The 26,189-nt window shown below is 35.1% G+C and overlaps 1 protein-coding gene across 6 annotated transcripts in view; it reads left to right on the top strand.

Annotated features, from left to right (window-relative positions):
• Positions 1-26,189, top strand: part of LOC148950469 (MAP/microtubule affinity-regulating kinase 3) — a 171,267-nt gene that overhangs the window by 47,147 nt on the left and 97,931 nt on the right. For all 6 annotated transcript variants that reach the window (XM_089092420.1, XM_089092422.1, XM_089092421.1 and 3 more), the window contains exons 5-7: positions 4,258-4,311; positions 7,951-8,193; positions 20,963-21,098. In XM_089092420.1, the coding sequence (XP_088948546.1) occupies positions 4,258-4,311; positions 7,951-8,193; positions 20,963-21,098 (433 nt within the window). The remainder of the gene's footprint in view (positions 1-4,257; positions 4,312-7,950; positions 8,194-20,962; positions 21,099-26,189) is intronic.

The following is a 26,189-nucleotide window of genomic DNA, read 5'->3' as shown; positions in this document are numbered from 1 at the left end:
TGTGGATCCTGAAGGTTTTGACAAACGACTTTAAGTGACTGCAAAAAAAATTATTAAAATCTGCTCAAGGGCTGCACATAACCCATGTAAAAATATTCAGTGATTTACTAAAATTGGTGGCCACAAGTATTCTGTACAGCTTGTTTTGCGATGCGACCCACGACTTCAATGTATCTATTGACAATAGCCCTTGACGATAAACGAGTTCGGTACTTTTCAATTAGCTGGTACCCACGCGATATATTGTATAGGGAAGATGCTAAAGAAAACTAGTCAAGCGGGTATCTTTCAATAGAGAATTGTATCGCAAATCGTGGTTTGTCACTGCGTTTACAAAATTTAAACTATTGTTTTTTGGGGTTTAGGGGAGAAAAGGTACCTAGGTTAGGTTAGGTTACGCATTTAATATATGCTATACTTATCCCCCCCCCCCCTATATATAGCCAAATGTGTTTCTAAACTATTATATTTCCATCATATTTTGTTTTATTGCGTTAGCATTAACCAAACTTGACTTCTCGCGTGGGTACCAGCTAATTGAAAAGTACTAGGAGTTAATATTATATTGCTAACAGATTTCTTGTCCATAAACAAGTTTAAGATACCTAATGTACACAGAGGATTCATTCTTCACAGCCATCGTAGCTTGTAGTAGCTTTACTATAGCGCTTTATTAAAGGCCTTCAGTATTTAAAGAAAAACTGCTCAGACATTTTCTATTGATTAATGCCTAATAAAACTTTCTAATACTAAAGGTCTTATCAATACTGGCAAAGAATTTATAAAGCATCACAAAGACTATATTGGCGAGTTCATCTGAATTTGTTCTAGCATGAGCAAAGTATAATAGGATACTTTATGATGTTATATTAACCTTACATGAGCACTTGTGAGATGCTATAATTTTTAACTTAGAATCCTTTGATTGGACAGTATCATTTATGAACACCCCAAAAGCACAAAAATAAGTGGTATAAACACCGCCGAGATGAGTTCCATATTGTTAATCTAAAGAGTCTTGGTATTTGGTTCAATCTAGTTTTGTCTTCTTCCAAAATGCTCCCATCTGACAATGCTCCTGATCTGTGGTCTCTTTGAGGTATGTAAGGTTAAAAAAAACTAGTCCTTTACATGAAAATAAAAGCGATGTAAAGAGAAAACGAACAGAAGTTATCCCACGTAAGCGGCTGCCCCCGCTCCTTACGTCATCATCTTTTTCACCTCAATGTTCTGAAAATGATGGGTCTACAGCTGTGGTTCCCAACCGATTTTGGGTCATGCCCCACCTAGACATTTCTAAAATCTTAATGTCCCCTTTGTGATATTTAAATTTTGCTATTCAAAATTTTACGTGTATTCACCTGAAGGAAGCTTAAAAGGCCGTTAATTTGGTATCTTTTTTTGGGTCGTCCTCGAGGCATATTTAATATTAATAAAAAATATTGTCTGAAACCAAAACCTTTTACACAATGTATAACGTCATTGCAATGCTATCATGTATCTTTTTTGCTCTTTAAATCCGACGTAATTCACGGGAAAAATGTTATTTTTTTTTCAAAATTAAGACTCCAAAGTATAGTCAGCCAAAGAGTGGACGTCCTGCCGATGCCACAACAAAATATTGCCGGTTCCCACCGATGGGGCCTCCGCCCCATATTGGGAATCACGAGTTTGCAGTCATGCGATTAAAAGTTAATCCTTTTTTTAATCGCTTTCCTTTGTGAATTAAACAAAGAAAAGCAACATTTTTTCAACTGAAAGTAAGGAGTATTATTAAATATGTACTGGGTGTGGTTTGGAGTGTCCCTTCCTCAGCCCTCCCTCTTTACTCTAAAGTCTTAAGTTCTTTAAAAAAACTTTTCATGAAAATTCAACGGCCCTTATGTTTGAGCAGTCTTTCTTAAAGAATTGTGACAAAAAATCAAACTTTAGCGTAAAGAGAGTGGGACGAGGAAGGGACACCCCACTTATTACGAAACAATTTCTATTTGTTTTAAGTTTTGATAATTCTTCTTACTTTCACTTTAAAAATTACTCTTTTTATTTTATTTCTGATTGTTTTTCCAATCAGATCGGGAAATCCCTATGCCTCCGTGGAAAAGTACCCATCGAATTCCACTCCCTCGAAAAATTTACATATATTTCTCAATATCAATTACTATATGTAAACAGTGGGCTAATTTCATAACTTACAGCCCTTTCTCTAGGCTTCATCTCCAGAGGCATGATTATTGGACCTTTCAACTATGCTGAAACAAATGGGTATCTTAAAATTTTGATCGGATGTTTTTAGAGAAAAACAGGCGTGGGAATGGGATAGCTGCCCTCCAATTCTTTTGGTTACTAAAAAAAAGGCATTAGAACTCTTAATTTCTGTTTGAATGAGATCTCTCCCGACCTTCCAGTACCATTCATTCGGTAAAGTCATCGCCGGAAAAAAAAACTCTTACTTCTCACTTTCTCTCACTTTCTTCTGCCAAAATATACAAAATTTCACATTTTGTAGGAAAGAGCTTGAAACCTCTATAGTAAGGTCCTCTAATATGATGAATGTGATGGTCTTCCAATATTGATCTGACATTTACAAGTGAGATCCCAACAATTGTTTATGGGAATTTGAATTTTAGCTCGCAGTTATGCTTTTTATGGCTTGTAACTAATCCCACTTTATGGAAGGGGGAGATAGGGCATCAAATCTTTTTGATCATCCTAATTAACTGACGGTCTGGCGATATTCATTCAACAAAACCTAGTCAGCAGCCAAAGCTGTGGTAGTGGTTGGCCGTGGTTGATTCGATCCCTGTAAGGGAAAGGTTGCATTCTTGTTACCTGCAGTCATAATAATGGCCGGTTTTATAATAATTAATCTGATAGGGATTAGCAGTTAGGAAATGTGTTGCACCTTTAATGAGCTTTGCTCTGCAACTGTGATTCATGGGTCACAATTTCTGCAACACCACACACCTTCACATCAGAGGTCTTTCAGTCAGAAATATTGCCAAGGGCGTCTTAAGATACATTTCCTTTGGCGTGAAGGCTGAGGTTTGGGATCGTCGTTTTGTTTTCATCTGTTAATGTTTCCCCACTCAGTCTGTATCTAACAACCTTATATATATATATATATATATATATATATATATATATATATATATATATATATATATATATATATATATATCCCCTACTTATTCCTAAGAAATTCTGTTAAACTATTTTCCCCTGACTTTTGCCACTTTTTTCTAGCCTTCTAGCAGGCACATGTCAAGGATATTAATTTTCGAGGTAGTCAAATTAAGCAAAGTTGGAAGGGGGGGGGGCAACAATAAATAAAATACATTCTATTTGATAATTTGAACAAAAAGTGTCCGGGAAATCTAAGGAAATTTAGGATTTCTGGTTGGGCTTCTCCTGTAAAGGGCTTATCCTCCCTTCCCGCAAGGTTCCCCTGCATACGTCTCTGTCCTCTTGAAGGTGTTTTTTTTTTTTTTTTTTTTTTTTTGTCATTCCATAACCTTTTTTGTATACAGACGGGTGACAACAAACGTGTCATTTTCATACCTGCATCCTTGTTCAACAGAAAGACATTAATACAAAAAAGTGCCACCCCCCCCTCCCCCCCCCTCTTCTCTCTTCCATCTCTTTGCCAAAACGAAACGCTTGAAGCATCGGGCTGCAAAGTTCCAATAATCTAGGTATCGATCTATGGGGGTATCAATAATCTAGTGCACCGGTATGATCAGTATCTTACTTTGAATGATGCCTCTATTTGATGTTATAGTGCAAGGTTAAAGCTTTCGAACTTCCAAATAAAATGTTTCTTAACTTGGTTCCTTCTTTATCCTAAAACACAAATTACTGGGACTTCCTTTACAGCCGTCGTACAGTGTACAGTGTATTACACCCTTTGACAGCTTTGCTGTTAGCAATATGGATAATTTTTTTCCAGCTTGATGTTAAGCCCAAAGCTGTGTAAAATGGTCTTGTCGAATTATAACCTCTAACTAAGATTTCACCTCTAGTTATTTGCTTGGGGAGCTTTACTTCCTAAGTTACATACTTAGGGACTTTAGCTCTACTCCCTAATTTATATACACAGTGATTACTTTTAGCTTGACGCAAATACTATTGACGGAAGGGGATGTAGCCCCTCCTTTCTCTTTGTAATGGCACCTTCAATGCAATAAATTTAGTTTATCTACCGCTCGGTCTATGTTGGTATTTATTCACTTGTTATTATTATTTTTTGTTTGTTTGCAGGTTGCCATTAAAATAATCGATAAGACGCAGCTAAACCAAGGAAGCCTACAAAAAGTGAGTGTTCTACCTAATTTTTCAATTTAATGTCTTACAAAAAATCCAATAAATGATTTTCATCTTCAGGAATAATTAATGGTTCGTTTAGATTTATTCATTACAAAAAGGTGGTGATATTTGAATCTTAGGGAGAGAATAGGTTTCTTTGAATGATATTCAGTTTCATTAAAATACAGTGTCAGTCAGAATGTTCCAAATATTTCTTAACTCAGTTTCACGATTTATGCGTCTCCTTGAAAACGACGACCCAGTCGAGAATTTGGGTAGCTTTATTGGCAATAACTGCCTGCTGCCTAATGTGTGAAAGCAGCCCTTGGATGATATATTTCTAGCGATATCTGTGACCAATTTTGTGGTCAAAATTGTTGTGATGTCATCATAAAGACGTAGACGCACATTTATCGCCTTATGCATCAGCCCACGTGACATGACCTAATTAATTATCCAATTATTTAATTAAAAGATTAATCGTGCGGAAGCGAAAGCATCTTGATGTGCTATTTCTTGCATTGATTTGGTAACACAATTGGTCGTAACGAAATATCAACGCCAAGGAAATAATAAGAACAACTAAGTAGTGATAGACGATACCAAAAAATTATCATGTTTCGATTCTTGGTACAATACTTAACGAAACTATTGGTACTTCTTTCGAAACTATTGGTACTATAAAATCGATACATATACCTATGTTATTGTTTTTATCAGGGTAAAAAACTGACTGCCAGTTGTCAAGTACGTAGTAGGAGTAAGTGTTACTTTTGTAGTACATTCTCAAAAGGTTTTCTCAGAGAGGTTGTTTCCTTGATGCCTTTATGTAACACATAACCTGATTACTTGTGGCCCTTTTACTGCAACTAGCAATTTAGTTCAATGAGAAAATGAGCTACCACAAGAGATTTTATTTTAAACAAAATACAGAGCTACTATGGCAAATTAGTGATGAATAAAACCAGCAAAATAAACAAGTATATGTAATTAAGAACTAAGAAAAAAGGTCAGAGAAAAAGTATTTCTTTATTGACCATGAGCTGTTATACAGCAAAGAATACAATCGAGGGGTTGTCCACTGCCTGGCACCTCGTATACGTCTCGGAGCACCTTTTGCTACACAGTCCCGCCACGCATGGTACAGTTCAGCCACGCTTGACACATCCCCACCAACGTTTGGCAGGCTTTCGCCACAAATGGCACGCGCCATCTGTTTTGCGTGATTTCTGAAGTTGGCAACCCTTCAATTTAAATAGATTTTAGAAAAGAGATAAATTACTTATTTTGAATCACTAACAATGAAAAGACAGCTTGGACAAAAAAAAAATAATGTACTAATGTACACTTGAAAAAGTAACTAAATTACCCTATGCTCTTGGAAAAATGGAAAGCTAAGCAGTTTAAAAAAAGACAAAAGAAATTGTCATCTTCCTCTTTTTTACTTTCACTCTTTTGATGAATAGGCGTCCACACTTCAGAAAGGAAACGCATAGCTAGTTTCGAGTCACTTAATAAATCAGTAACCATTGCTAACAAAAAAATATTGTGTAATGACCAAAACTAAGAAAATACTGACGAACAAAAAAACTGTATATGTATACCCCAAGGTCTGGCACTAATTAAAAGCTAAGCACTGTAGACAAATTTTATATTTAAGAGGGAAAGATTTCGAGAGGCTATGGGATTATTCGGTGTTAAACCATATATATAATAAAATAAAAGTTAATTTAAGTAAAGTTAGTTTGGGATTCGTAATCTACTATCTTACTTTCTTTTTTACTTTCTTTCTGGACAATGTAGGGCGTATTATCATAGTCATAGTATCACTCTGTAAAGAATATAAACAAAACAGAAATGGATAAAATAGACAAGGTTTGATATACTTAAGCCAGAGATAGCTATACTGTTGCATTTTGCAAGGCTGCCCTCTACTTACCAATTAAAATGGGTAAACTAACCAATTCTTTGCAAACAGAAACTTCAAATAAGTCTGAAACACCTTTTTTTGTAATTGAAAAAAGAAACCAACAAGAAGCAACATTACGCAGGAAAAATGACGAAAAAGGGAGAAACTAATTTAGCTTGCACAAATTTCAAACTTGTTTTAAGGTTGAACATGCAGGCTGTCGGACTTTCCAAGAATTTGAGGAGAATTATATGAATCGCAGCCATTAAATACAAAAAAAAAGAAAGAAAAACATAGCCAGGAGGCACTGTCCATTTCAGCATAAGAAGCGAATAAATTTACTAAAAAATTCAAAAATATAGGTCTTTCGAGAGTGCACATTCCTCTTTTTGTGGTCTTCCTATCCGAACTTCTTTATGTGGTCTTCCTGTATATATATATAAGGAAAATACTGAGTAAGGCCTGAACTTAATGATTTTTTTTTTACCACTATTAGTTGATACAAATTTGTAATTGAATTGAGAATCATCATGATTGAATTGTAGTTGCTGGAGATTTACAGTGATCAATGAAACGAAGAAGAAAAAGTATAATAAATAAAAAAAAAAAATAATAATAAAAAAACAGAGAAAACGAGGGTAGTGTCAGTCAATGGAACAACCTGAAGACAAGATAAGCGAATATTTCGACAAGGACCTCCGCCAAGTCGTCCTCAGTGCAAAAAAAAAAAAAAAAATTGAAGTAGACCACTTTGAAGTAACCTCTGCCTTTTGATTTTTTTTTCATTTATTATCTCGTTTTCTCTGCTTTATATTTTTTTCATTTATTGCCTCGTTTTTCTCTGCTTTTTGATTTTTTTTTCATTTATTTTCTCGTGTTTCTCTGCTTTTTGTTTTTTTTCATTTATTATCTCGTTTTTCTCTGCTTTTTGATTTTTTTTTTCATTTATTATATTTTCTCTTCTTTGTTTCATAGGTCATGTATAGCCAGTGTGGTCTTATAATGTATTTACAGTGGCCAATAATTAAAATGTATTTGCTTGAAAATGTCAAGTCTAATTCTAAATTGACTAATTCAAGTAAACCCTCGATTGTGCAACCCTGGCCTCTAAAATACTACTTGTAGACAAGAACAACAACATATCCTCATTTATAGAACATCTACCCATAGTGGGCTCACGGTGGGTTATCTAATCATCCAAGCTGTTACTGTTATTAATATCCAAGCTGTTGATTGCTACATTAGTCATCCAAGCTATGGAAAAAAAACTATATTGTTATTTTTAGCTTTTTTTACGATTAAGAAAAGGAGATGTAATATATTAAAAAAAAAATATCAAATAAAAAACAAGAAAACAGACTGAAACAATCACTCGATATTTAGGGGATTGAACTGTAATTTCTCAGTTTTCTGAAGTATGACATAACATGTTTTGAATTTATACCTCTGCGGTACCCTACTACACTCAGTATCTTCAAATAGGTTCACCAAGGTAGTGCCATGTATACGATGTGTGCTTTAGATGTAATTGGTATTTGAAAAGCTTTTGACAAGCTTTTTAATGCATCATTTAGTTTAGTTGAATTCTTGTCCTGTTGATTGATTTTGAAAGTACGTCTGATTTTTCAATAAATTCAGTTAGTCATTATTCGGTCTTAATGTATACTGAAAGGGGTGTCAATTGTAGACCGCTTTTGGATATAGATTCTTACAAATTAAACTCCTTATATTCTTTTTAGCTTTTTCGAGAGGTGCGTATAATGAAAATTTTGGACCATCCAAACATAGTGAAATTATTCCAAGTGATAGATACAGAGAAAACGCTATATTTAGTGATGGAATATGCAAGTGGGGGTGAAGTTTTTGACTATTTAGTGTTACATGGAAGGATGAAAGAAAAAGAAGCACGGGCAAAATTTAGGCAAATCGTCTCAGCAGTTCAATATTGTCATCAAAAGAAAATTATTCATAGAGATTTAAAGGTAGGATCATTTGATTTTTTTTTTTTTCTATAGCTGCCATAGAGTACACTGAAGAGTAAAATTAAGTTCTTTATGCTTTTGAACTAAAATACTGTAATTCTAATGGAACTGCTTAATCTGAATTCGAAAAAAAATGATCAAAATTTTCTACCTCTCAAAGTTTTGTGTACAATAGATTTCCGAAGTTACATGTGTTGGACTTGAATAAAAAGTTAAGTACCTAGAAAGGTTTCATAACTTAATTTCTATTGCCAAATTCATTAGTGCAATCATATTTTCCCAGTACCCAGTTTTCACAATTATGATTTTCTTAGTTTTATTTTCTTTTAAGTTTTCTTAGTGGACTTTATGATTAATATGTAAAAAAAAAAAAAAAAAAAAAAAAACTAGAAGAAGGGAGTTAATCAAATATTTGAATTTAGGGTAAATATTTGTGCCAGGAAAGTAATGATACTTCATTTTTAGAAGCGCATATTTCTCAAAACCGAAATAAATAAATAATAAAATTGTATGCAAATACCACATGAATATGGTAGGAATAAATTATGATATTATTTTTGAATCTTAGTAAAGGGTGACGTGACTTCGTTGTATCCCCCCCCCCCCGCCTCACAGAAGGGATAGTTACAGAAACCAGGGAGAGGGCTCATTCGATCTAAGTTTAGAAGTTAACATTAGATTTAGGACTGAACCTGATCAGAGGGCAAGCTGTTATTCCCTCAACACTATCTACCCCCACTGCCCCATTAGACATGAGATACAAATTTAAAAACGGTGATTTTAAGGATAACGGTCCAAAGGTCTTCAAACTCAGCATCCAGGGGAAAAGTACCAAATTATCCAATTAGTCTATATTAAGTAGACTTCATAAATACAACTGAATCGAAACTTGTACATTCAAGTCCTTATTGAAGTCCTTAGTCCTTATTGTCCTTAGACGTTTTAGTCCTTATTGATCAGATTAATGTAAGATTTTTTTTTTTCAATCTGTAGGATTGAAGGTCCCAAAGCGAGGCCCAGAAGCCTTTGTCTTTTCCATGTCCCCCTGCTTTTTTGCCAAAAATGGCTTATAAGTGCTTCTAACCCTTTTGATTAAAAATCTGAGTTAGTATCATGTTCACACTCAAAACACGCGAAGTACGTACTTTAGGGGGATGTCCCACTTCAACAGCCTCTTCCAAATTTTAGACAAAGCGATAACAAAGATGTGTGCATAGTTCATAGATCATAAAGAAATGTTCCATAATTGTTAATTGTTAAGCAATAAAACCTGCAAGATCCCTCCAAAACTATTCTTAAATACTTTCTAAGACAAAATCCTCGTTTTCTCACCCTTTTCTGGTTTTATTTATCATTTATTATTTCCTTTCCTCTCTTAGCTTCATACATCAAAACTATTCTAGATAAGAACAGATTAAGAACATATTCCACAACGAGAATTTTGACTTCCATCAATATCGGTTTACATTGATTTCTGAGCTTGGTGATTACAAAGTCGAGGCTATCATTGTAAAACATATGTACTACATCAAAGCAGGTCAAGTACTTGTTGATGTTGTACTACATCAAAGCAGGTCATGTACTACATCAAAGCAGGTTTCACTAATTGAGGACATTTTGCACCTTGCTGAAATCTGATTCATGCAAGAATTTTCATTATATATGTGATTAGAAGGCCTAACTTTATACGCTTGGGCTTGTTCTGTCTCTAAAATCCATCCCTCTAAAATCCTAACTTCAGACATGTAGACATACTGTACTACTGCCATGGTCAATCATGGATTATTTAGGTATAATCCTAAATGATGAAGTGTTGAGTCATAAGAAACATTAAGATTCCTGTATGAATGTCTTAAATCAAGACACTGCGTATTTTATAAATGATGTTTGATTTCCACCAGATTCAGCTTTCAGGGGTTTTTGACCTTGTTGCTTACAAACCCGGGGCTAATTTTTCAGTATAGAAGTCTAAAATCAAAGTTTATTAATCAAATATCTGAGAAACTTCTGTTGAATTTCCGTAAAGCGTATTGCTTAAGGATCTGTTGTTTACAAGTCTGACCAAGAAAAACTGCTCTCGAAAGATACAAAATATGTACTTCACGAATTGTGGACCTGCATTCTTTGTTCAAAACCAGAATTAGGCTATCAGTTTCAGCCTGTATGGCAAGAGAAATCAAAGGTTGCCCTTTGACCGTCCCCCCTACAACACTATCCCTTTTCATCCCCACCTTGGATTATGTAGATATGATTGTTTAGGGGTTTGTCCTTAATGAAGAAATGTTAATTCTTAAAAAAATTGAGATGGCAGTGTGACTGTCCTAATCTAAACACTAAGTACATATTTCACAAATTGTAATTGATTTCTACTAAAGTCGGTGTTTAAAGGTTTCTTATGCTAATATTATATTGAAGCCCAAAATTATTATGTGCTAAATTTTTATATCAGAATATTGCTAACTTCATTGTAAGAGTTATTTTAGTCTAATATGCGTTAAATTTTCGTCAATAGTTAATTCCTGTAAAATCTTTTCCTTTCAAATGAATAGAAAATCTATTGGCTAAATTAAAATTTTACTTTAGGCCGTTTCTTTAATTATTAAATAGCGCAAATGATTTCATGGGACATGGGGACTGGTAGCACCACACTTATTTCTGGCAAATTTTCACGACCTAAAAAAATTGTGACAGTTCCTCTAGTGTACTTAGTCTTCTGCAAAGTGTAAACCACTTGCTAGTCTTTTGGGGATCGAGGGAAGGCATTGTCACCTTTGTGTGTATCAATTTATGTTTATTTCAAGTTTGGGCTTATCGTTTCGTTGTAATTATGGTATATTAGTTTCAGTTTTCATTTAATTGTTGGTAGATATCTGCTTGTTTTTAGTTGGACGTCTGAGATAATATAAAGTCGAATAAGATTTATTTCAAAAAGCCTCTTACAAACTCTAATAAGAGCCAAATTTTCTTAATGTCAAGCTATTAAAAATTTGCCTGTAACCTCATGTATCATATTATTTCTGATCGTTTTTCAACATATGGCTTTAATTTCATTAAATTAATATAATACAATTTTTTTTAGAACCAAACTAAGATTATCTTGAACCAAAAACTGTTAAGTAGTTCGTGGTAAAGAATTCTAAGTAAGGAGCAACTCGTGCTAAGGGTAAAAAAATTTTAAGACAAGTAATATTGGTAACAATATATAAATAAATATAGTTGGGTTTTTACGGTAATTATTATTATGTAATTAAGTAATTAATTAAGTTTAAAGTTACCCAAAGAAGTTACGTGACTGAGAAAAATTTGCATGATGTTCGAAAAAGCGGGGACTTCTGCAAAAAGGGAGTCATCTTGATGAAAAATGCACTATCTAATTAAACATACCTATTGGAGAACCCTATAGAAGACTTTCAACCTCCTAGCCGCCAAAAATGTGAAATTTTGTATTTTTCCAAGAAGATGGCCCCGGATTCGATTTTTTTGTTCGTTTTCACCTACCAGGGGTGTCGAAAAGGAGAGGAGGGGAGAATGCACGCCTAGATTTTGGAAAATGTCTGTATTTTCATTGAAAAATACCTTTTTTGGTATTTTTATTGAAAAAAACAGATTGTTCTTCCGGTCAAAATATCCATAAATTTTGTTGTGGAGACGGGAGAGGAGGGGGGGGGTGATAATGGTAGAAACGGGCCAAAAAACTGTTTGTACCCTAACAGCTACTACTACTAACAACTCATCGCAGCACCAAGCCGCCTGAGGCCAACACAGCTACGCACGCTCCTCCTCCACCCCAATCTATTCAAAGCCTCCCTTTTTACACCCGCCCACGGAGTTCCCATTTCCTTTAAATCTTTCTTTATGACGTCCTCCCACCCCAGACGGGGACGACCTGCTTTCCGTTTAGCCCTAGATGGTTGGCCGAAAAGAACAATCTTCGGCAATCTGTCATCCTTCATCCGAACAACATGCCCTAGCCACCTCAACCTTTCTTTCGTTATAGCCCTAGAGAGCGGTATTGAACCACATTTTTCGTATAGCCTATTGTTTGAAATACGGTCAGTCAGCCGGGTACCCAGAACAATCCTTAAGTAATTTATCTGGAAAATATCTAGCAAATCTTCATCAGATTTTCGGAGCGTCCATTCTTCAGAGCCATCTTTGACCACTGCCATTACTGTAGCTTCTAAGATTCTAATCTTGGTTTACAGACTTATCTTCCTATTCTTCCAGACTTTTTTTTAACTGTGAAAAAACACCCTGAGCCTTGGCTATTTTATTTTTAACATCTTCACTGACCTCATCATTTCTACTAAGGATGAAGTTCAGCTAAGTCGAGCTGTTCCCTTAGTCAATCTAATCATCGCCCAACATTACCTCTTCACCTTTCTTTACTCTTAGTTTTCAAGATTTTGTACTACTAATATTAATTTCCAAACGTATACTAGTAGCTGGAACTCTCAAAACCTCTAAAACTTCATTCATTTTGCTCACACTTTCATGTAGGATGCTTAAATCATCACCATTATCTAAGTCCAGGAGACTTTTTCCTCCCCATTTGATTCCGTGGTCTCCCATTCCCTTTCCTGTGCTCCTTAAAACAAAGTCCATCAAAATAATCCATATAAAGGGGGATAGAACACAACCCTGCTTAACTCCTGATTTGATACGAAACCTGCTGCAAACCTCATTTCCTTCCTTATCTGCAGCAGTGTTATTCCTTTATATAGCACTAATCAAATGAATGTATTTGTCTGGTATACCATACAAGGATAAGGCCTTTGCTAAAGCTATATCATCAACAAATTTAAACGCTTGCTCATAATTTTAAAACTGAGAACCAAAGGTGTTTGAAAACTTAGGCACTTCTCAATTATTAGCCTAAGAGTGAAAATTTGGTCAACACATCCTCTACCTTTTCTAAAACTGCACTGAAACTTACATTCGTAAATGTTAGGGCTAAAAGAACCTAATATAACAAGAAGAGTGTTTCATGGCATGCCCTGTCTAAAAAAATAGGGACCAACAAGAGAAAACAACTTTATTTCCTATCGGTTCTAAACTTCTTCTGACTTTTTTTACTCGAAACTTTTTTTTATAAGTAAAAAACAAACTATTCAAATAATGGTTTTAGTAAAATTAAAATGACATTAATTTTTAGGGGATTTTAGAAGAGTAAGAAGATTTTAATGACCGAAAATCAGTGTCCTTTTAAAATAGTACACTAAATCACTTACCGCAACTTCCTGAAGAAAATGGCTTTTGCTCCTTTTTTTGTTTTCTGACTTGTATAATGACGCGATAATAATACAAAAAAAAACAAACTACTTTTTGACCTACTGTATACATCTTTGAGTTCCTTCCATATTTTAGTATCAGTTTTTATTTTATTTGTTTGAGTTTTTTTAACGTTTTTAAAATGAAGTAAAATTACTTTCTTTGCCATAAGCTTATTGGTTTGTTGTAGCCGATATGCCTATATTTCATATTTCTCTTATAATCTGGTTAAAGAATTATCTAGTTATCCCCTTTCTAATTTGGAATTTGTGTTGAATAAATGGGTTCCTGTAATTATGGAAAGAAAACTCCTTTCACAACTGGTACGGGCAGTGCACTTAAAATTTTGTGGTTTTTTTTAATGCATTTTTATGTTGTTGTTGTAATTTTAAGATTAAGATCTGTCATTTTTCATGTTTCATTAATTAGGCATCGAAACTTTTTTGGGTACTTTTCAATAATATATGATCAGGTCTTAACCAATCATTTGTCAGCCATTTTTGTTTATAATCCCTTTTTTTATGTAAATACATGTTTACTCCTGATTACTGCTAAGATAGAATGCAGGATGGTCAAGAAAATTGAGACGCCTCGATTAACACGCGACTGTTATCTGCCAAAACCTATCGACGTAAAAATTGCATCTTGATTTATGACGGACATCCACTAACCTTGACAAGGTGGGTCAATCGGTGCGGTCAGAATTTTTCCATCTGCTATGCTTTGTGAGATTCGGCCACTGTATATAGATAATATATCTATTATCTATATATAGTGGATTCGGCATAGTATCTACAGAGATTAAAACAGATTTCACCGGCTTTCCAAATCCATAACCTAGTTCGCCCATACTAAAATGACAAAACAAGTTTCCATGTCCAGCAGAAAATGGGTGGCAAAGAGGAGAAGAAAACCGACTTTGGGAAACCTATTTAAAATTTTTTGTATCTTCATCTAATTCTCCCGTTCCAAAAATGGAAAAAAACTACTATTTTTTAATTTTATCGAAAGCTTGTAAAATGCTGATGCTAAGTTCTGACAGAGGACAGCCGCACACCAATAAGAACCCTTGACGCAGATTCTTCTTATTTTGCCTCTAATGTTTTAGCTCTGGTAATTGAATTCGGGGAAACAACTTTTGGAACAGAAAATGCTGAGTTCTACGAGAACCATAGCTTGATTTCTCATAGCTAATCAATATAACTCACGTGACGTCAGTGAACGGAAATATAGACTTTTAAAGTCTTTGAGATCATTTAACAATACAAAAAAGGAACTTTTTTCTTTTGTTGTTGACATGATGGTCACAGAAACGGCAAATAAAGACCAAGATGAAAGCTTACCCTGAGGATCTATTGCCTGAATAAAAAGATTTATTCTGGAGAAAACCTTTCTTCTTAATTAAAATTAATTGCTTAGAGATCTTAATTAAGAGTATTTCTTAATGGATGGATCTTACTTTGTAATTGGATTGATTAGACTAGCTGTGTTTAAGAAACAAAAAAGAGACTAGGTCTGAATTAACAAAGTGAAACTGGATATACACACACACACGTGTATATATATATATATATATATATATATATATATATATATATATATATATATATATATATATATATATATATATATATATATATATATATATATATATATATATATTATATATATATATATATATATATATATATATATATATATATATATATATATATATATATATTATATATATATATATATATATATATATATATATATATATATATATATATATATATATATATATATATATATATATATATATATATATATATATATATATATATATATATATATATATATATATATATATATATATGCACACACACACACACATTCTCTCTTTCTCTGTGTGTCTCTCTCTCTGTATGTGTGTCTCTCTGTGTGTGTGTGTGTGTCTCTCTGTGTCTGTGTCTCTCTCTCTCTCTGTCTGTGTGTGTGCCTCTCTCTGTGTGTGTGTGCGTGTCTCTCTGTGTGTGTGTCTCTCTGTGTGTGTGTCTCTCTGTGTGTGTGTCTCTCTGTGTGCGTGTGTCTCTCTGTGTGTGTGTGTCTCTCTGTGTGTGTGTGTCTCTCTCTGTGTGTGTTTCTCTCTCTGTGTGTGTGTCTCTCTCTGTGTGTGTGTCTCCCTGTGTGTGTGTCTCTCTCTGTGTGTGTCTCTCTCTCTCTGTGTGTGTCTCTCTCTGTGTGTGTGTGTGTCTCTCTGTGTGCGTGTGTCTCTGTGTGTGTGTGTGTCTCTCTGTGTCTGTGTGTGAATCGTCTGTACCATGTACGGTATGACTATCAACCACATCCGTCCTATTTATAAATTAAATAAAAAAACAAGTTTTTTAAACTGAAAGTAAGGAGCGACATTAAAACTTAAAACGAACAGAAATTATTCCGTATATGAAAGGGGCTACCCCCGTCGCAACCCCGCACTCTTTACGCTAAATTTTTTTATTGTTTTAAAAAACAAAATTGTGAGACAGAGTCAAACTTTAGCGTAAAGAGCGAGGCGTTGAGGAGGGGACAGCCCCTTTCATATATGGAATAATTTCTGTTCGTTTTAAGTTTTAATGTCGCTCCTTACTTTCAGTTTAAAAAACTTGTTTTTTTTTGTTTAATTTCTGATCGTTTTTTAGTTAATGCAGCTTTTATTTTGGCTCGCCGTCATTGAATAAGTAAACAAAATTTGCATAAAAATTTTAATTTTCTTTTGCTAAATGGCTGTCTCTAAATTTGGTTTTGACGTAATTTACAAATGAACTTACGTAACGAACTTCTATATTCGTATATTTTTCTTCTGGCAAAAAATACAAAGTTGCAGATTTTTGCAGATATGAGCTTGAAACCTATGTAATAGGGTTTTCTGATACGCTGAATCTGACGGTGTGATTTTCATTAAAATTTTTTCACTTTTAGGGGATGTTTCCCCCCTCTTTAAAAAATCAGGTAGGTTTTCTCAGACTCGTAGCCTTTGATGAGTAATACTAAACTTAATAAAATTCATATATTTAGAATCAGCATTATAAGCCCATTCTTTTGATACATTTATTGACATCAAAGTTCCGTTTTTAAAAGTTTTGATTACTATTGAGCCGTATCGCTTGTTTTTTTTATTACGTATATGTTATTACGCATATGATGAGGTTCTCCCCTTAGTCAATACCACGCTCTTTACGTTAAAAGTTAAAAAAATTTTTAATTCAAAAATCCCAGAATCACAATGGCCGTTTAATTAGAATAGATAGCTCTTTTGAAAGCACTAAAAAAAAAAAAACTGTAGCGTAAAGAGCGAGGTATTGACTTGGGGGAGAACACCCTCATATACGTAATAATTTCTGTTCATTTTAAGTTATAATGTTGATTCTTACTTTCAGTTGAAAAAAATTGTTTTTTTTTAATTTAATTTCTGATCGATTTTTAAGTAATGCTTGGAAATCCGGTGCCCCCTTCATAGAAATGTCTCTTACCCCAAAGAAACATCTTCCACGGAAAGATTCTACCGAGTTACCCCCTCCTCCATCCCCCCTCCCCCCACCAGAAAAAAATCCTTGCTGAAAATGTATGTATAGTTCCCAATAACCAATACAATATGTAAGCAATGGGCAAAGTTCATAACTTGCAGCCCTTTCCCTGGGAACTGTGTGGGATTAAGTCATCCTCAAAGGCATATTTATTAAATTTTTGACTATGCTAAACAAAATGGCTATCTCAAAATTTTGATCGGGTGACTCTGAGAAAAAATGAGCGTGGGAGGGGACCTTGTTGCCCTCCATTTCTTTTGGTCACTTAAAAAGGGCACTATAACTGTTAGTTTCCTTTCCGATGAGCCCTCTGACGATATTCCAGGACCACTGGGTCAATACGATTATCCCTGGGGAAAAGAAAAAAAACAAATAAACACGCACCCTTGATCTTTCTTCTGGCAAAAAATTCAAAATTCCACATTTTTGTAGATAGGAGCTTGAAAACTCTTCAGTAGGATTCTCTGATACGCTGAATATGATGGTGTGATTTTCATTAAGGTTCTATAACTTTTAGGGGGTCTTTCCCCCTTTTTTTGAAAATCAGCCAAATTTTCTCAGGCGTGTAACTTTTGATGGGTAATATTAAACTTGATGAAATTTATATATTCAAAATCAGAATTAAAATCTGATTCTTTTGATTTATCTATTGGTGCCAAAATTCCATTTTTTAGAGTTTCGGTTACCATTGAGCCGGGTCGCTCCTTGCTTACAGTTCGTTACCACGAACTATTTGACAGAAATTGAGAAAATTGAATACAGATACTTTTGCCTAAAAAGGTTTGTATTAGAATAAATGTGCATTTACAGTAGACATTTTGTCAATGCTGAAGATGGTTTCCTTGAACTTTTGTTTTCCAGTATTCAGTTAGAAGCTATATTGCATGATGCTCGCTAACCTTTTATTAGATTGCTAGAATTTCCCCATTCTATCCCACCCTCACTTGATCCTAGTTTGCTTGACTTGCTTTTCGGAAATATAGCGTTTTTTCTGTCTTTCTTTTAATACCTCCGGGGGTCTTTGTCAGGTTGACATTAGTTGGGGTAATTTTTTAATTATTTTTTTTACTGTATTGGTCTAAGTTATTGAGGAATAAATTAAAATTGACCGCCCAATTCACGACGAAGTGGCGTCCTGCGCACCTTAGTTGAAAATTCCCGCTTAGGAAGGATCTGACATGACAATGTTAGCTCTTAGGAGTCACTCAATATGTTTTATTGATCCTGTAACAATCTTCCGGGTAGTTATACCTTTGGTAGACTCAGAGAATTTGGGAGGTACTTTCTCAGAAAAGTCGAATATGAAACTGAAAGCAAAGACTATGATAGAGCATGGAACCAAATGGGGAGGTAAATATCCCTAGACTTAGATTATGCGGTGTTCGTGCGACTGAGCCCCTGTTCAACTTAACATATTTAACTGAACCTTCGTTTAACGCAACCCCCATTCAACTCCACCGTGTGCAATTGAATCTTCATTTAACACGACCCTACTTAATCCACCTACCCAGTCAAGTCGACTCCCGTGCAATTCAACCCTCATTCAACTCAACCCCCATTTAGCCCAACCTTATTTGACTGAGTCCCCATTCAACCTCATTGCTGCAACCATGAAATTGAAGTGTGTTCGGACCCTGGGCATCACAAATTTTGCTAATTTCAAATACACAAGAAGGATAGGCTGTTGTTTTTGATGGGATGGGGAAGGAGAAATAGTTTTGCATTAAAGTGGAATAAAAATGCTTACATAAGAATTAATCAATGAATAGAGTCCATTTCATTCGTTTCAAATTTTTTCACTTCCGACAAAAGGGGCTTAATTATATTTTCTAGGTATATCGCTGGTTTAAGGAGGGTTGAGCTGAACGAGGTTGAATTGAACAAGGGTTTAGTCAAATAGGGTTGGATTGACTGGGGGCTGGGTTGCATGGGGATTGAGTTAAATGAAGGTTGATCTGCATGGGGTTGAGCTGCATGAGGGTTGAATCAAACGCGGGTTGAACTGAACAAGGGCTGAATTAAACTGCGGTTGAGTTGAATGAGGGTTGAGTTAAAGGGGGATTGAACGGGGTGTAGTTGCACGGGGGTTGAATGGAGGTTGAGCTGTATGGGGTTTCAGTTGAATGGGAGCTGAGTCAAACGGGAGTTGTGTTAAATGATGGTTGAGTTGCACGAGGGATTGTTAAACGAAGGTTCAAGTGCAGAAAATCATATTATGCAGCTGATTTCAGTGTCATAGATAAAAGTGTTAGCAAAATGAATGAATTTTTGGATGTTTAGAGATTTCAGGGTTTATGGATGGGTTTGAAAAATTAACGTTAAGATAACTAGGTCGCTTAGACTAAGAATAAAGGAGAGTGAAGAGGAGATCGATCAAATGGATAGTTTTACTTACCTGAGTAGTATTATTAGTAAAAATTGTGAATGCAGTGAAGATGTACGAAGTAGGTTTGCCAAGATCCAGAATTTTTTCCGCAATTTAAATAAGTTTATAAGAACTCTAAGATAAAGCTGCGAACCAAGATCAAAATATTGGAAGCTGAAGCAATGACAGGGGTCAAGTATGGTTTTGAGTCACGGGCACTTCGAAAGGCCAGGGAAGATTTATCAAATATTTTTCATAAAATTTCTCCGAGGATGGACACATTAGGAAATTGTCTTAGGGTAGGTACGCTTGGCTGACTGTATGTCAAACAATAAGCTGTAAAGAGCACGTGGTTCCATCTCACTTTCTGGGACTATAATGAAAAAATAATTTATATGGCCAGGCCACGTTTTACGGATAAAACATGACAGATTGCCAAAGATTGTCCTTTTTGGCCATCCATCCATACCAAACGAAAAGCAAGTGGTTCCATCAATAGAATAGGAAGAAATTTTAAGAAGGGATTTAAATGAAATTTAAACTTTATCGTAGGGGGGGGGGGGTAAAGAATGAAGCTTTGAATTGATTGCAGTGGACGTGGGAAAGTGTACATTTGGATTGGCCTCGGGCGCCTTGGTGCTATAGTGAGCTATTATTATTATTATTATTTTAGTAGTGGTATTATTTTTTTGTCTGTATTATATTTATTCTAACGAACATACTGAGATGCAAATATAGTGTATTACATAGGAGTTTCATTGTTTAGTGCATAGGTGGCCAACCCTTTACATACCATGTGCTGGTATTTGCATAGCCCACTCAAGGTATCGCTTTCTGTCCTTCTTTTTATTATTTTGTTCTACAAACACGTAAATAGAATTCAAGAGCTCTGCTTCAAAACTAGAGACCACGATGGCTAAGGCTAAGAGGGTGCTCTTGAACTTAACAATCATTATTATTAATTTTTTTTATTTGTTATTATTTTCGTTCTAGAACAACGAATAAGCATAAGCAATTTGCATTCCTGTAAGTGAAGAACGGACTATAATGTTAACTCCTTATATTTATTATAAGTATTTTTTTTTTTTGGTGGGGGGGCTACTTTGGCTGTTACTATCTATTTTAGACTGAAAATAATAATAAATGATAATTTTTTTTATCTTCAGTAATAATTATAATCATAATTATTGATTATAACCAATGATTATGAATAATGATCAAGTTCTGGAACATATCCTAAATTTAAACTGGCGGTTTTTTAATATGGAAAAAAAGATGCATTAATCATCGATATTTTCTCTGTACTTCATTGTCAAAATTTACGATGCATTTAAATGAAGTATAAATAAAGAGGGCCTGCTTTGTTGAGTGAATAACGTGTCTATTGTCAACTCGCTTTCCATGTCCTATTTATTTAGTATTTCTATTTGAAATGGTTGATCTATAATTACCATGTACAAATATATACAGACTCAAGGATTCCATGTGCCACTTTTAATCTATCACTGAACCAAGTTTGACGCATGCGCCACGGCTTGGTCACCCGTGGTTTAGTACTTTTTTTTTCAATTTTTATTTCTCCTTTCAGGCAGAAAATTTACTGTTGGACAGTGAAATGAATATAAAGATTGCAGATTTTGGTTTTAGCAATGAATTTACTGTGGGGAACAAATTAGATACATTTTGTGGAAGCCCACCGTACGCTGCACCTGAATTGTTTCAAGGTAATGTTTTTCCAGTCTTCGAATACCTTCGTTTGTTTGGGTACAGTTGTATTTTCTTAGATCAGTAAAGCCCCGTCTTATTTGGTATTAATTGGCGAGTAATGAAGATCCTTTGTTTTTGGGCGGTAACTTGAATGAGATTCATAGCGCTAAGAATGCTAAAACTGTTATATTTTTCTGATTCGTCTATTTTTTGAAACTAGTATTAAAGTAATGTCCTCTTACAAGTTTGGAATGCCATTTTCCCGAAAGGGGGTAAGGTATGGTGTCTTCTGATCTTCTTATAACAGAGACAAATTTTCCTTGAGTTAAGAGTCATATGCTTTCAATTTGTTATTTTACTTTTTCCAGTCTTTTCGTAGGGAAGGAGTGACCATAGAAACTTCAGAGGGTAATTCAGTTGGAAATTGAATGTTTAATTGCCCTTTAAGAATTGAAAGCTATTGGAAGGCAATCAACCCCCTTCCCGTGCATATTTTGGTACCCTACCCTAAGTTGGTCGTTTGATGTTACCTGTGCTTTTGGCTCCAAACTTTCAGGGGTCCATCTCCGTATTGAAAGGATTAAAAAAAATTTTTGTGTAAGGACGGGGGGGGGGGGGGTTAGGGAGTCCAAAAAACGAAAAAAAAACTTTTTTTCGCTCATCAGTTTAAAATTTACAGCCGTAAGTCCATGGTCAAAGAGGAACCTGCTGGATGATGTTTTTACAGACCCCCCCCCCCGAAAAAAAGGGACCAGAAAAAGGCAAAAACAATTTCCTGATCGGCTTGTAACTCCTATTCTTAAGTCTTTGGGCTAAAAGGACCTCAATGTAGTAAGAATATTGAACAAAACAAATTGGTTCTCCCCAAAGCAGACCCAAAAAAGGCGAAACACTTTTAAGCCTAATAAGTACGCCTCTGGACTCGAGATCATCCCCACAGTCCCACGCGCAATTCTGTATCTCCAATATCTCAGAAACGGCTAGTTATATCAAGTTGAAAATCTCTGGAAGCGATGGAGTGAAGGTACGTGAATGTTGAAATATACCTTGGTGAAAAAGTGGTGTGCTGAATCCCATGCAGTATGTGCTTCAAGTATCTGCCGAAATTTTGATTCGTCCCGATAAGCCAGCTACTTACTGGGCATGTATACTAGGCGAAACAAACCTAAATTGGAAAAAAATGTTTTGAAATAAAGGTGGGCCGTATTGATCTTCTAGTAATTCAAACATCAAACAAAAAGTAATTAATTTTAGTGGAGAAACTAAGTCCGAACCGAACAGAAATTAAAAAAGATGAGCAACTCAAAATTAAAACAATTATAAGTTTGACTTGACCACAAACAGGAGTAGGACTACTGCCCTCTAAACCTTCTAAATCTAAAGCCTATAGTGTCATTTTCGTTTTACTGATAAAAAAAAAAAAATGATTTTAAAGATTTTGCTTTTATATTTACAACACAGAAAAATCGAAAATTGCTGAAACTTACCGAGAATAATATTATTATAGGTAAAAAAAATCACTGATTTCATTATTACTTTCCATAATCTTGATTTTAATGATTTCCTTTTTTGTCGACGTTTTGACAACTAAAAACACTACTGTTCTAAATGCGTATCGTTTTCATAAACGCAAATGATACTCCAGCAGCTTTGAGAGGGGGAGAGGGGGGTAGCACCATTCCTGGTAAACCCTGATGAATCTGGTGATAGTCTTTTTTTTCTTTTTTTTTATGGTTGGTTGGCTGTTGCTCATACTGTCAGAAACAAAAAATATACTGCTTCAAATATATATTGCTATTAGCAAATTGCATGTGAAGAAGGGTTTAGGGGCGGCAGCCCTACCAATGTTTGTGTTAATATCTTTTCATTTTAAGTTTGAATTGACTGTTCATTTTGGATTCATTTCTTCATCTTTAGAAGGAGCTGTTATTTTTATTTTTGATGCGATTATAGATTTTAATGTATGTTTGTTTTTAGTTTCATTTGTTCATTAATAAGATATTTTAGAAATGAATTATAAATGTCTGTTTTTGCTCTTTCTTATTCCGGATATACTTTAAGTATGACCTGTAATGGAGGAGTTGGAGGAGGGCTAGTAGAATTTTCCATTTATTTATGGTGCCACTCTGAACAAATTTAATTAGACCCTGTTTACATTAACCGAAAGATTGTGTGTCTCGCTATTATGTTCGAAATTATGTATTGTAACGGTATAGTATATGAATTAAGGAAAATAGTGTTTGACTAACTGTTTGTATAGGTTCTTTTCATAAGATATCTAATTGAAACTAATGAGCTTTGATTTAATTCAACATTTTGGCATGAACCATCAATGATGACAACACACATGTGTAACTAAAATTAAATATACGGATTTGATATTTCCTTTGGTATGACGCAAATGTTAAGTAATTGCTCGTCGCATGCTTACTAATAAGTTAACTAGTGTCCTGTTTGGGTTGCATGGTTGAAAGATTTTATATTAAATGCACTGTTCTAGTAAGGTGAAAGATTAGAATTAGAGCTATTGTTTTCAGTTGGCTGAACATACAAACTATATATTGCCTGTAATTTTATATGAACATATTTGTCCTCAGACTTTTGGTAGTTCCCTCATGCCGTTTAACAAATATCCACTTAAAATTCCCCTTTTGTAATTGAACATTTTCATAAATTTTTGTTCGCCTTGCACTGCGTATTTTTCAAAGTCATTTTGTATCAGGAAAAAATCCTATTGTCCGATTTATGTTCATAAGAACATAACTTAGAACGCCTTCTCCGGGCCCTTGGGGGTTGTTTCGACACCGGAGTTTTTGTTATATGATCTTAGAACTATTTTTTAACAAAATAACTATCTCAAAGTTTTTATCGGATGCATTGACACCGGATTTTTTCTTATCTGACCTTTGAACTATTTTTAACAAAATGCCTATCACAAAATTTTCATCAGATGGGTTTTGGAAAAAGAAGGCGTGGGGGGGGGGGCTAGTTGCCCTCGAATCTCTTTCGACTATTAAAATGTGAGCTCGAACTTTCAATTTCCAATCAAATGAGCCCTCTCTGAAGTTTATACGAGCATCCCTTTCATAAGAACTATATACGCCCCTGGGCATAACTTACAACGCCTGCCCCCGGGCCCTGGGGGGCTGTGTCGACACCTAAGTTTTGTTATCTGACTTTTGAAAATTTTTAACTTAACGACTGCCTCAAAATTTTTATCGGATGCATTTGGGGAAAAAGGGGCGTGGGGGGGGCTAGTCACCCTCTAATCTCTTTTAACTCTCAAAAACTGAACTAGAACTTTCAGTTTCCAATCAAATGAGCCCTCTGAAGTTTTTACGAACATCCCTTCCATAAGAACCATATATTCTCCCAGGGCATAACGGACAACGCCTGCTCTTGGGCCCTGGAAGGGGGGGGCTTTTTCGATGCTGGAGCTTCCGTTATATGATCTTTGAACTATTTTTTTTAAATGGCCATCTCACAGTTGTTATAGGATGGGTTTGAGAACAAAAAGGGTGTAGAGGGGGGGGGGCTAGGTGCCCTCCAATTTCTTTTGACTCTTAAAAAGTGAACTAGAACTCTTAATTCCCAATCAAATGAGCCCTCTTGAAGTTTATGCGAGCATACCTTCCATAAGAACCATATATGGCCCCAGGGCATAACTTACAACGCCTGGGGGCTATGTCGACACCGGAGTTTTTGTTATATGATCTTAGAACTATTTTTAACAAAATAGCCTTCTCAAAATTTTTATCGGATGCATTTGGGAAAAAAGGGCGTGGGGGGGATGGCTACCCTCCGATATCTTTTGATGCTTAAAAAGTGAACTAGAACTTTCAATTTTCAATCAAATGAGCCCTCTCTGAAGTTTGTACGAGCATTCCTTCCATAAGAACCATATAGGCCCCCAGGGCATAACTTATAACCCTTGCCCTGAAGTCTGTGGGGGGGGGGGGGGGTGACCTGCTCAAATATATAATTTACAAAACTTTCAACAGCGTTGAACAAAATGCCTATTTTAAAATTTTGATTGGATGTGTTTGGGGAAATGGTGGACGTGGAAGGGGTGTTAGTTGCCTTCCAATCACTATCACTTTCGACTATTAAAAAGGGCTCTAGCCATTTAAATTTCCTATCGAATGAGCCCTTTTTAAAGTTTCTACCACAACGCTTTCTATAAAAACCTCCCACGGTATAACTTACAACCCTTGCCCTGAGGGCTGTGGGGGGGGGGGGCGTGTCATACTCAATCACCTAAGTTGCATAACTTTCAACTGCGTTGAACGAAATGGCTATCTCAAAATTTTTATTGTATATGTTTGGGGAAAAGGTGGGCGTGAGAGGGGGGGTTAGTTGCCCTCCAATCAATTTCGACTATTAAAAAGTGCACTAGCCCTTTGATTTCCAATCGAATAAGTCCTTTTTGAAGTTTCTACGACAAAGCTTTCTATAAAAAACCTTATACACCCACCATGGCATAACTTACAACCCGTGCCCTGAGGGCTCTTGGGGGAGTGGCCTCCTCAAAAATATAATTTCTATTTGGAAATCAACTACGTAGAACAAAATGACAATCTCAAAATTTTGGTTGGATGTGTTTGGGGAAAGGGTGGACATGGAAGGGGTGTTAGTTGCCTTCCAATCAATTTTGACCCTTAAAAAGGGCACTAGAACTCTCGATTTTCAAACGAATGAGCCCTCTTTGAAGTTTATACGACGACCCCTTTCATATGAAGTGCCTCTGGGAAAAATAAATAAATAATAGTCTTAGTTTCTCATTCTACGACAAATCCAAAACCAAAAGTACTTTGGTGTATATTCTGTTACAGATTTTCTAAATTTATGTCTTCAGATGAATAGGTATATTCTTGTAAATTTGTTCACATGCAGCTGCAGGTAACTTTAGGATTACAATCATTAAATTTTCACGTAGGCTTAACAATTTTTAAACCATGTCACGGTTCCAACAATAGTTCTAACCTAGCAAAGAGCGAACCACAGCCCATAGTTACTTAATGTTAAAAAAAAACATAAAAAAAAACTGTGTCTTATGAGAAAAATTCGTCATTTAAAGGTGGCTCAGGAATGATAGCTATCATATAGTT

The sequence above is a fragment of the Artemia sp. Qi Xiang Cuo genome, chromosome 7 (genome assembly GCF_049724085.1).
Source record: "Artemia sp. Qi Xiang Cuo chromosome 7, ASM4972408v1, whole genome shotgun sequence".
NCBI classification, from domain to species: Eukaryota; Metazoa; Arthropoda; class Branchiopoda; order Anostraca; family Artemiidae; genus Artemia; species Artemia sp. Qi Xiang Cuo.
Note: the sequence above shows the minus strand (reverse complement) of the source record. Positions and strands in the feature narration are given on the sequence as shown.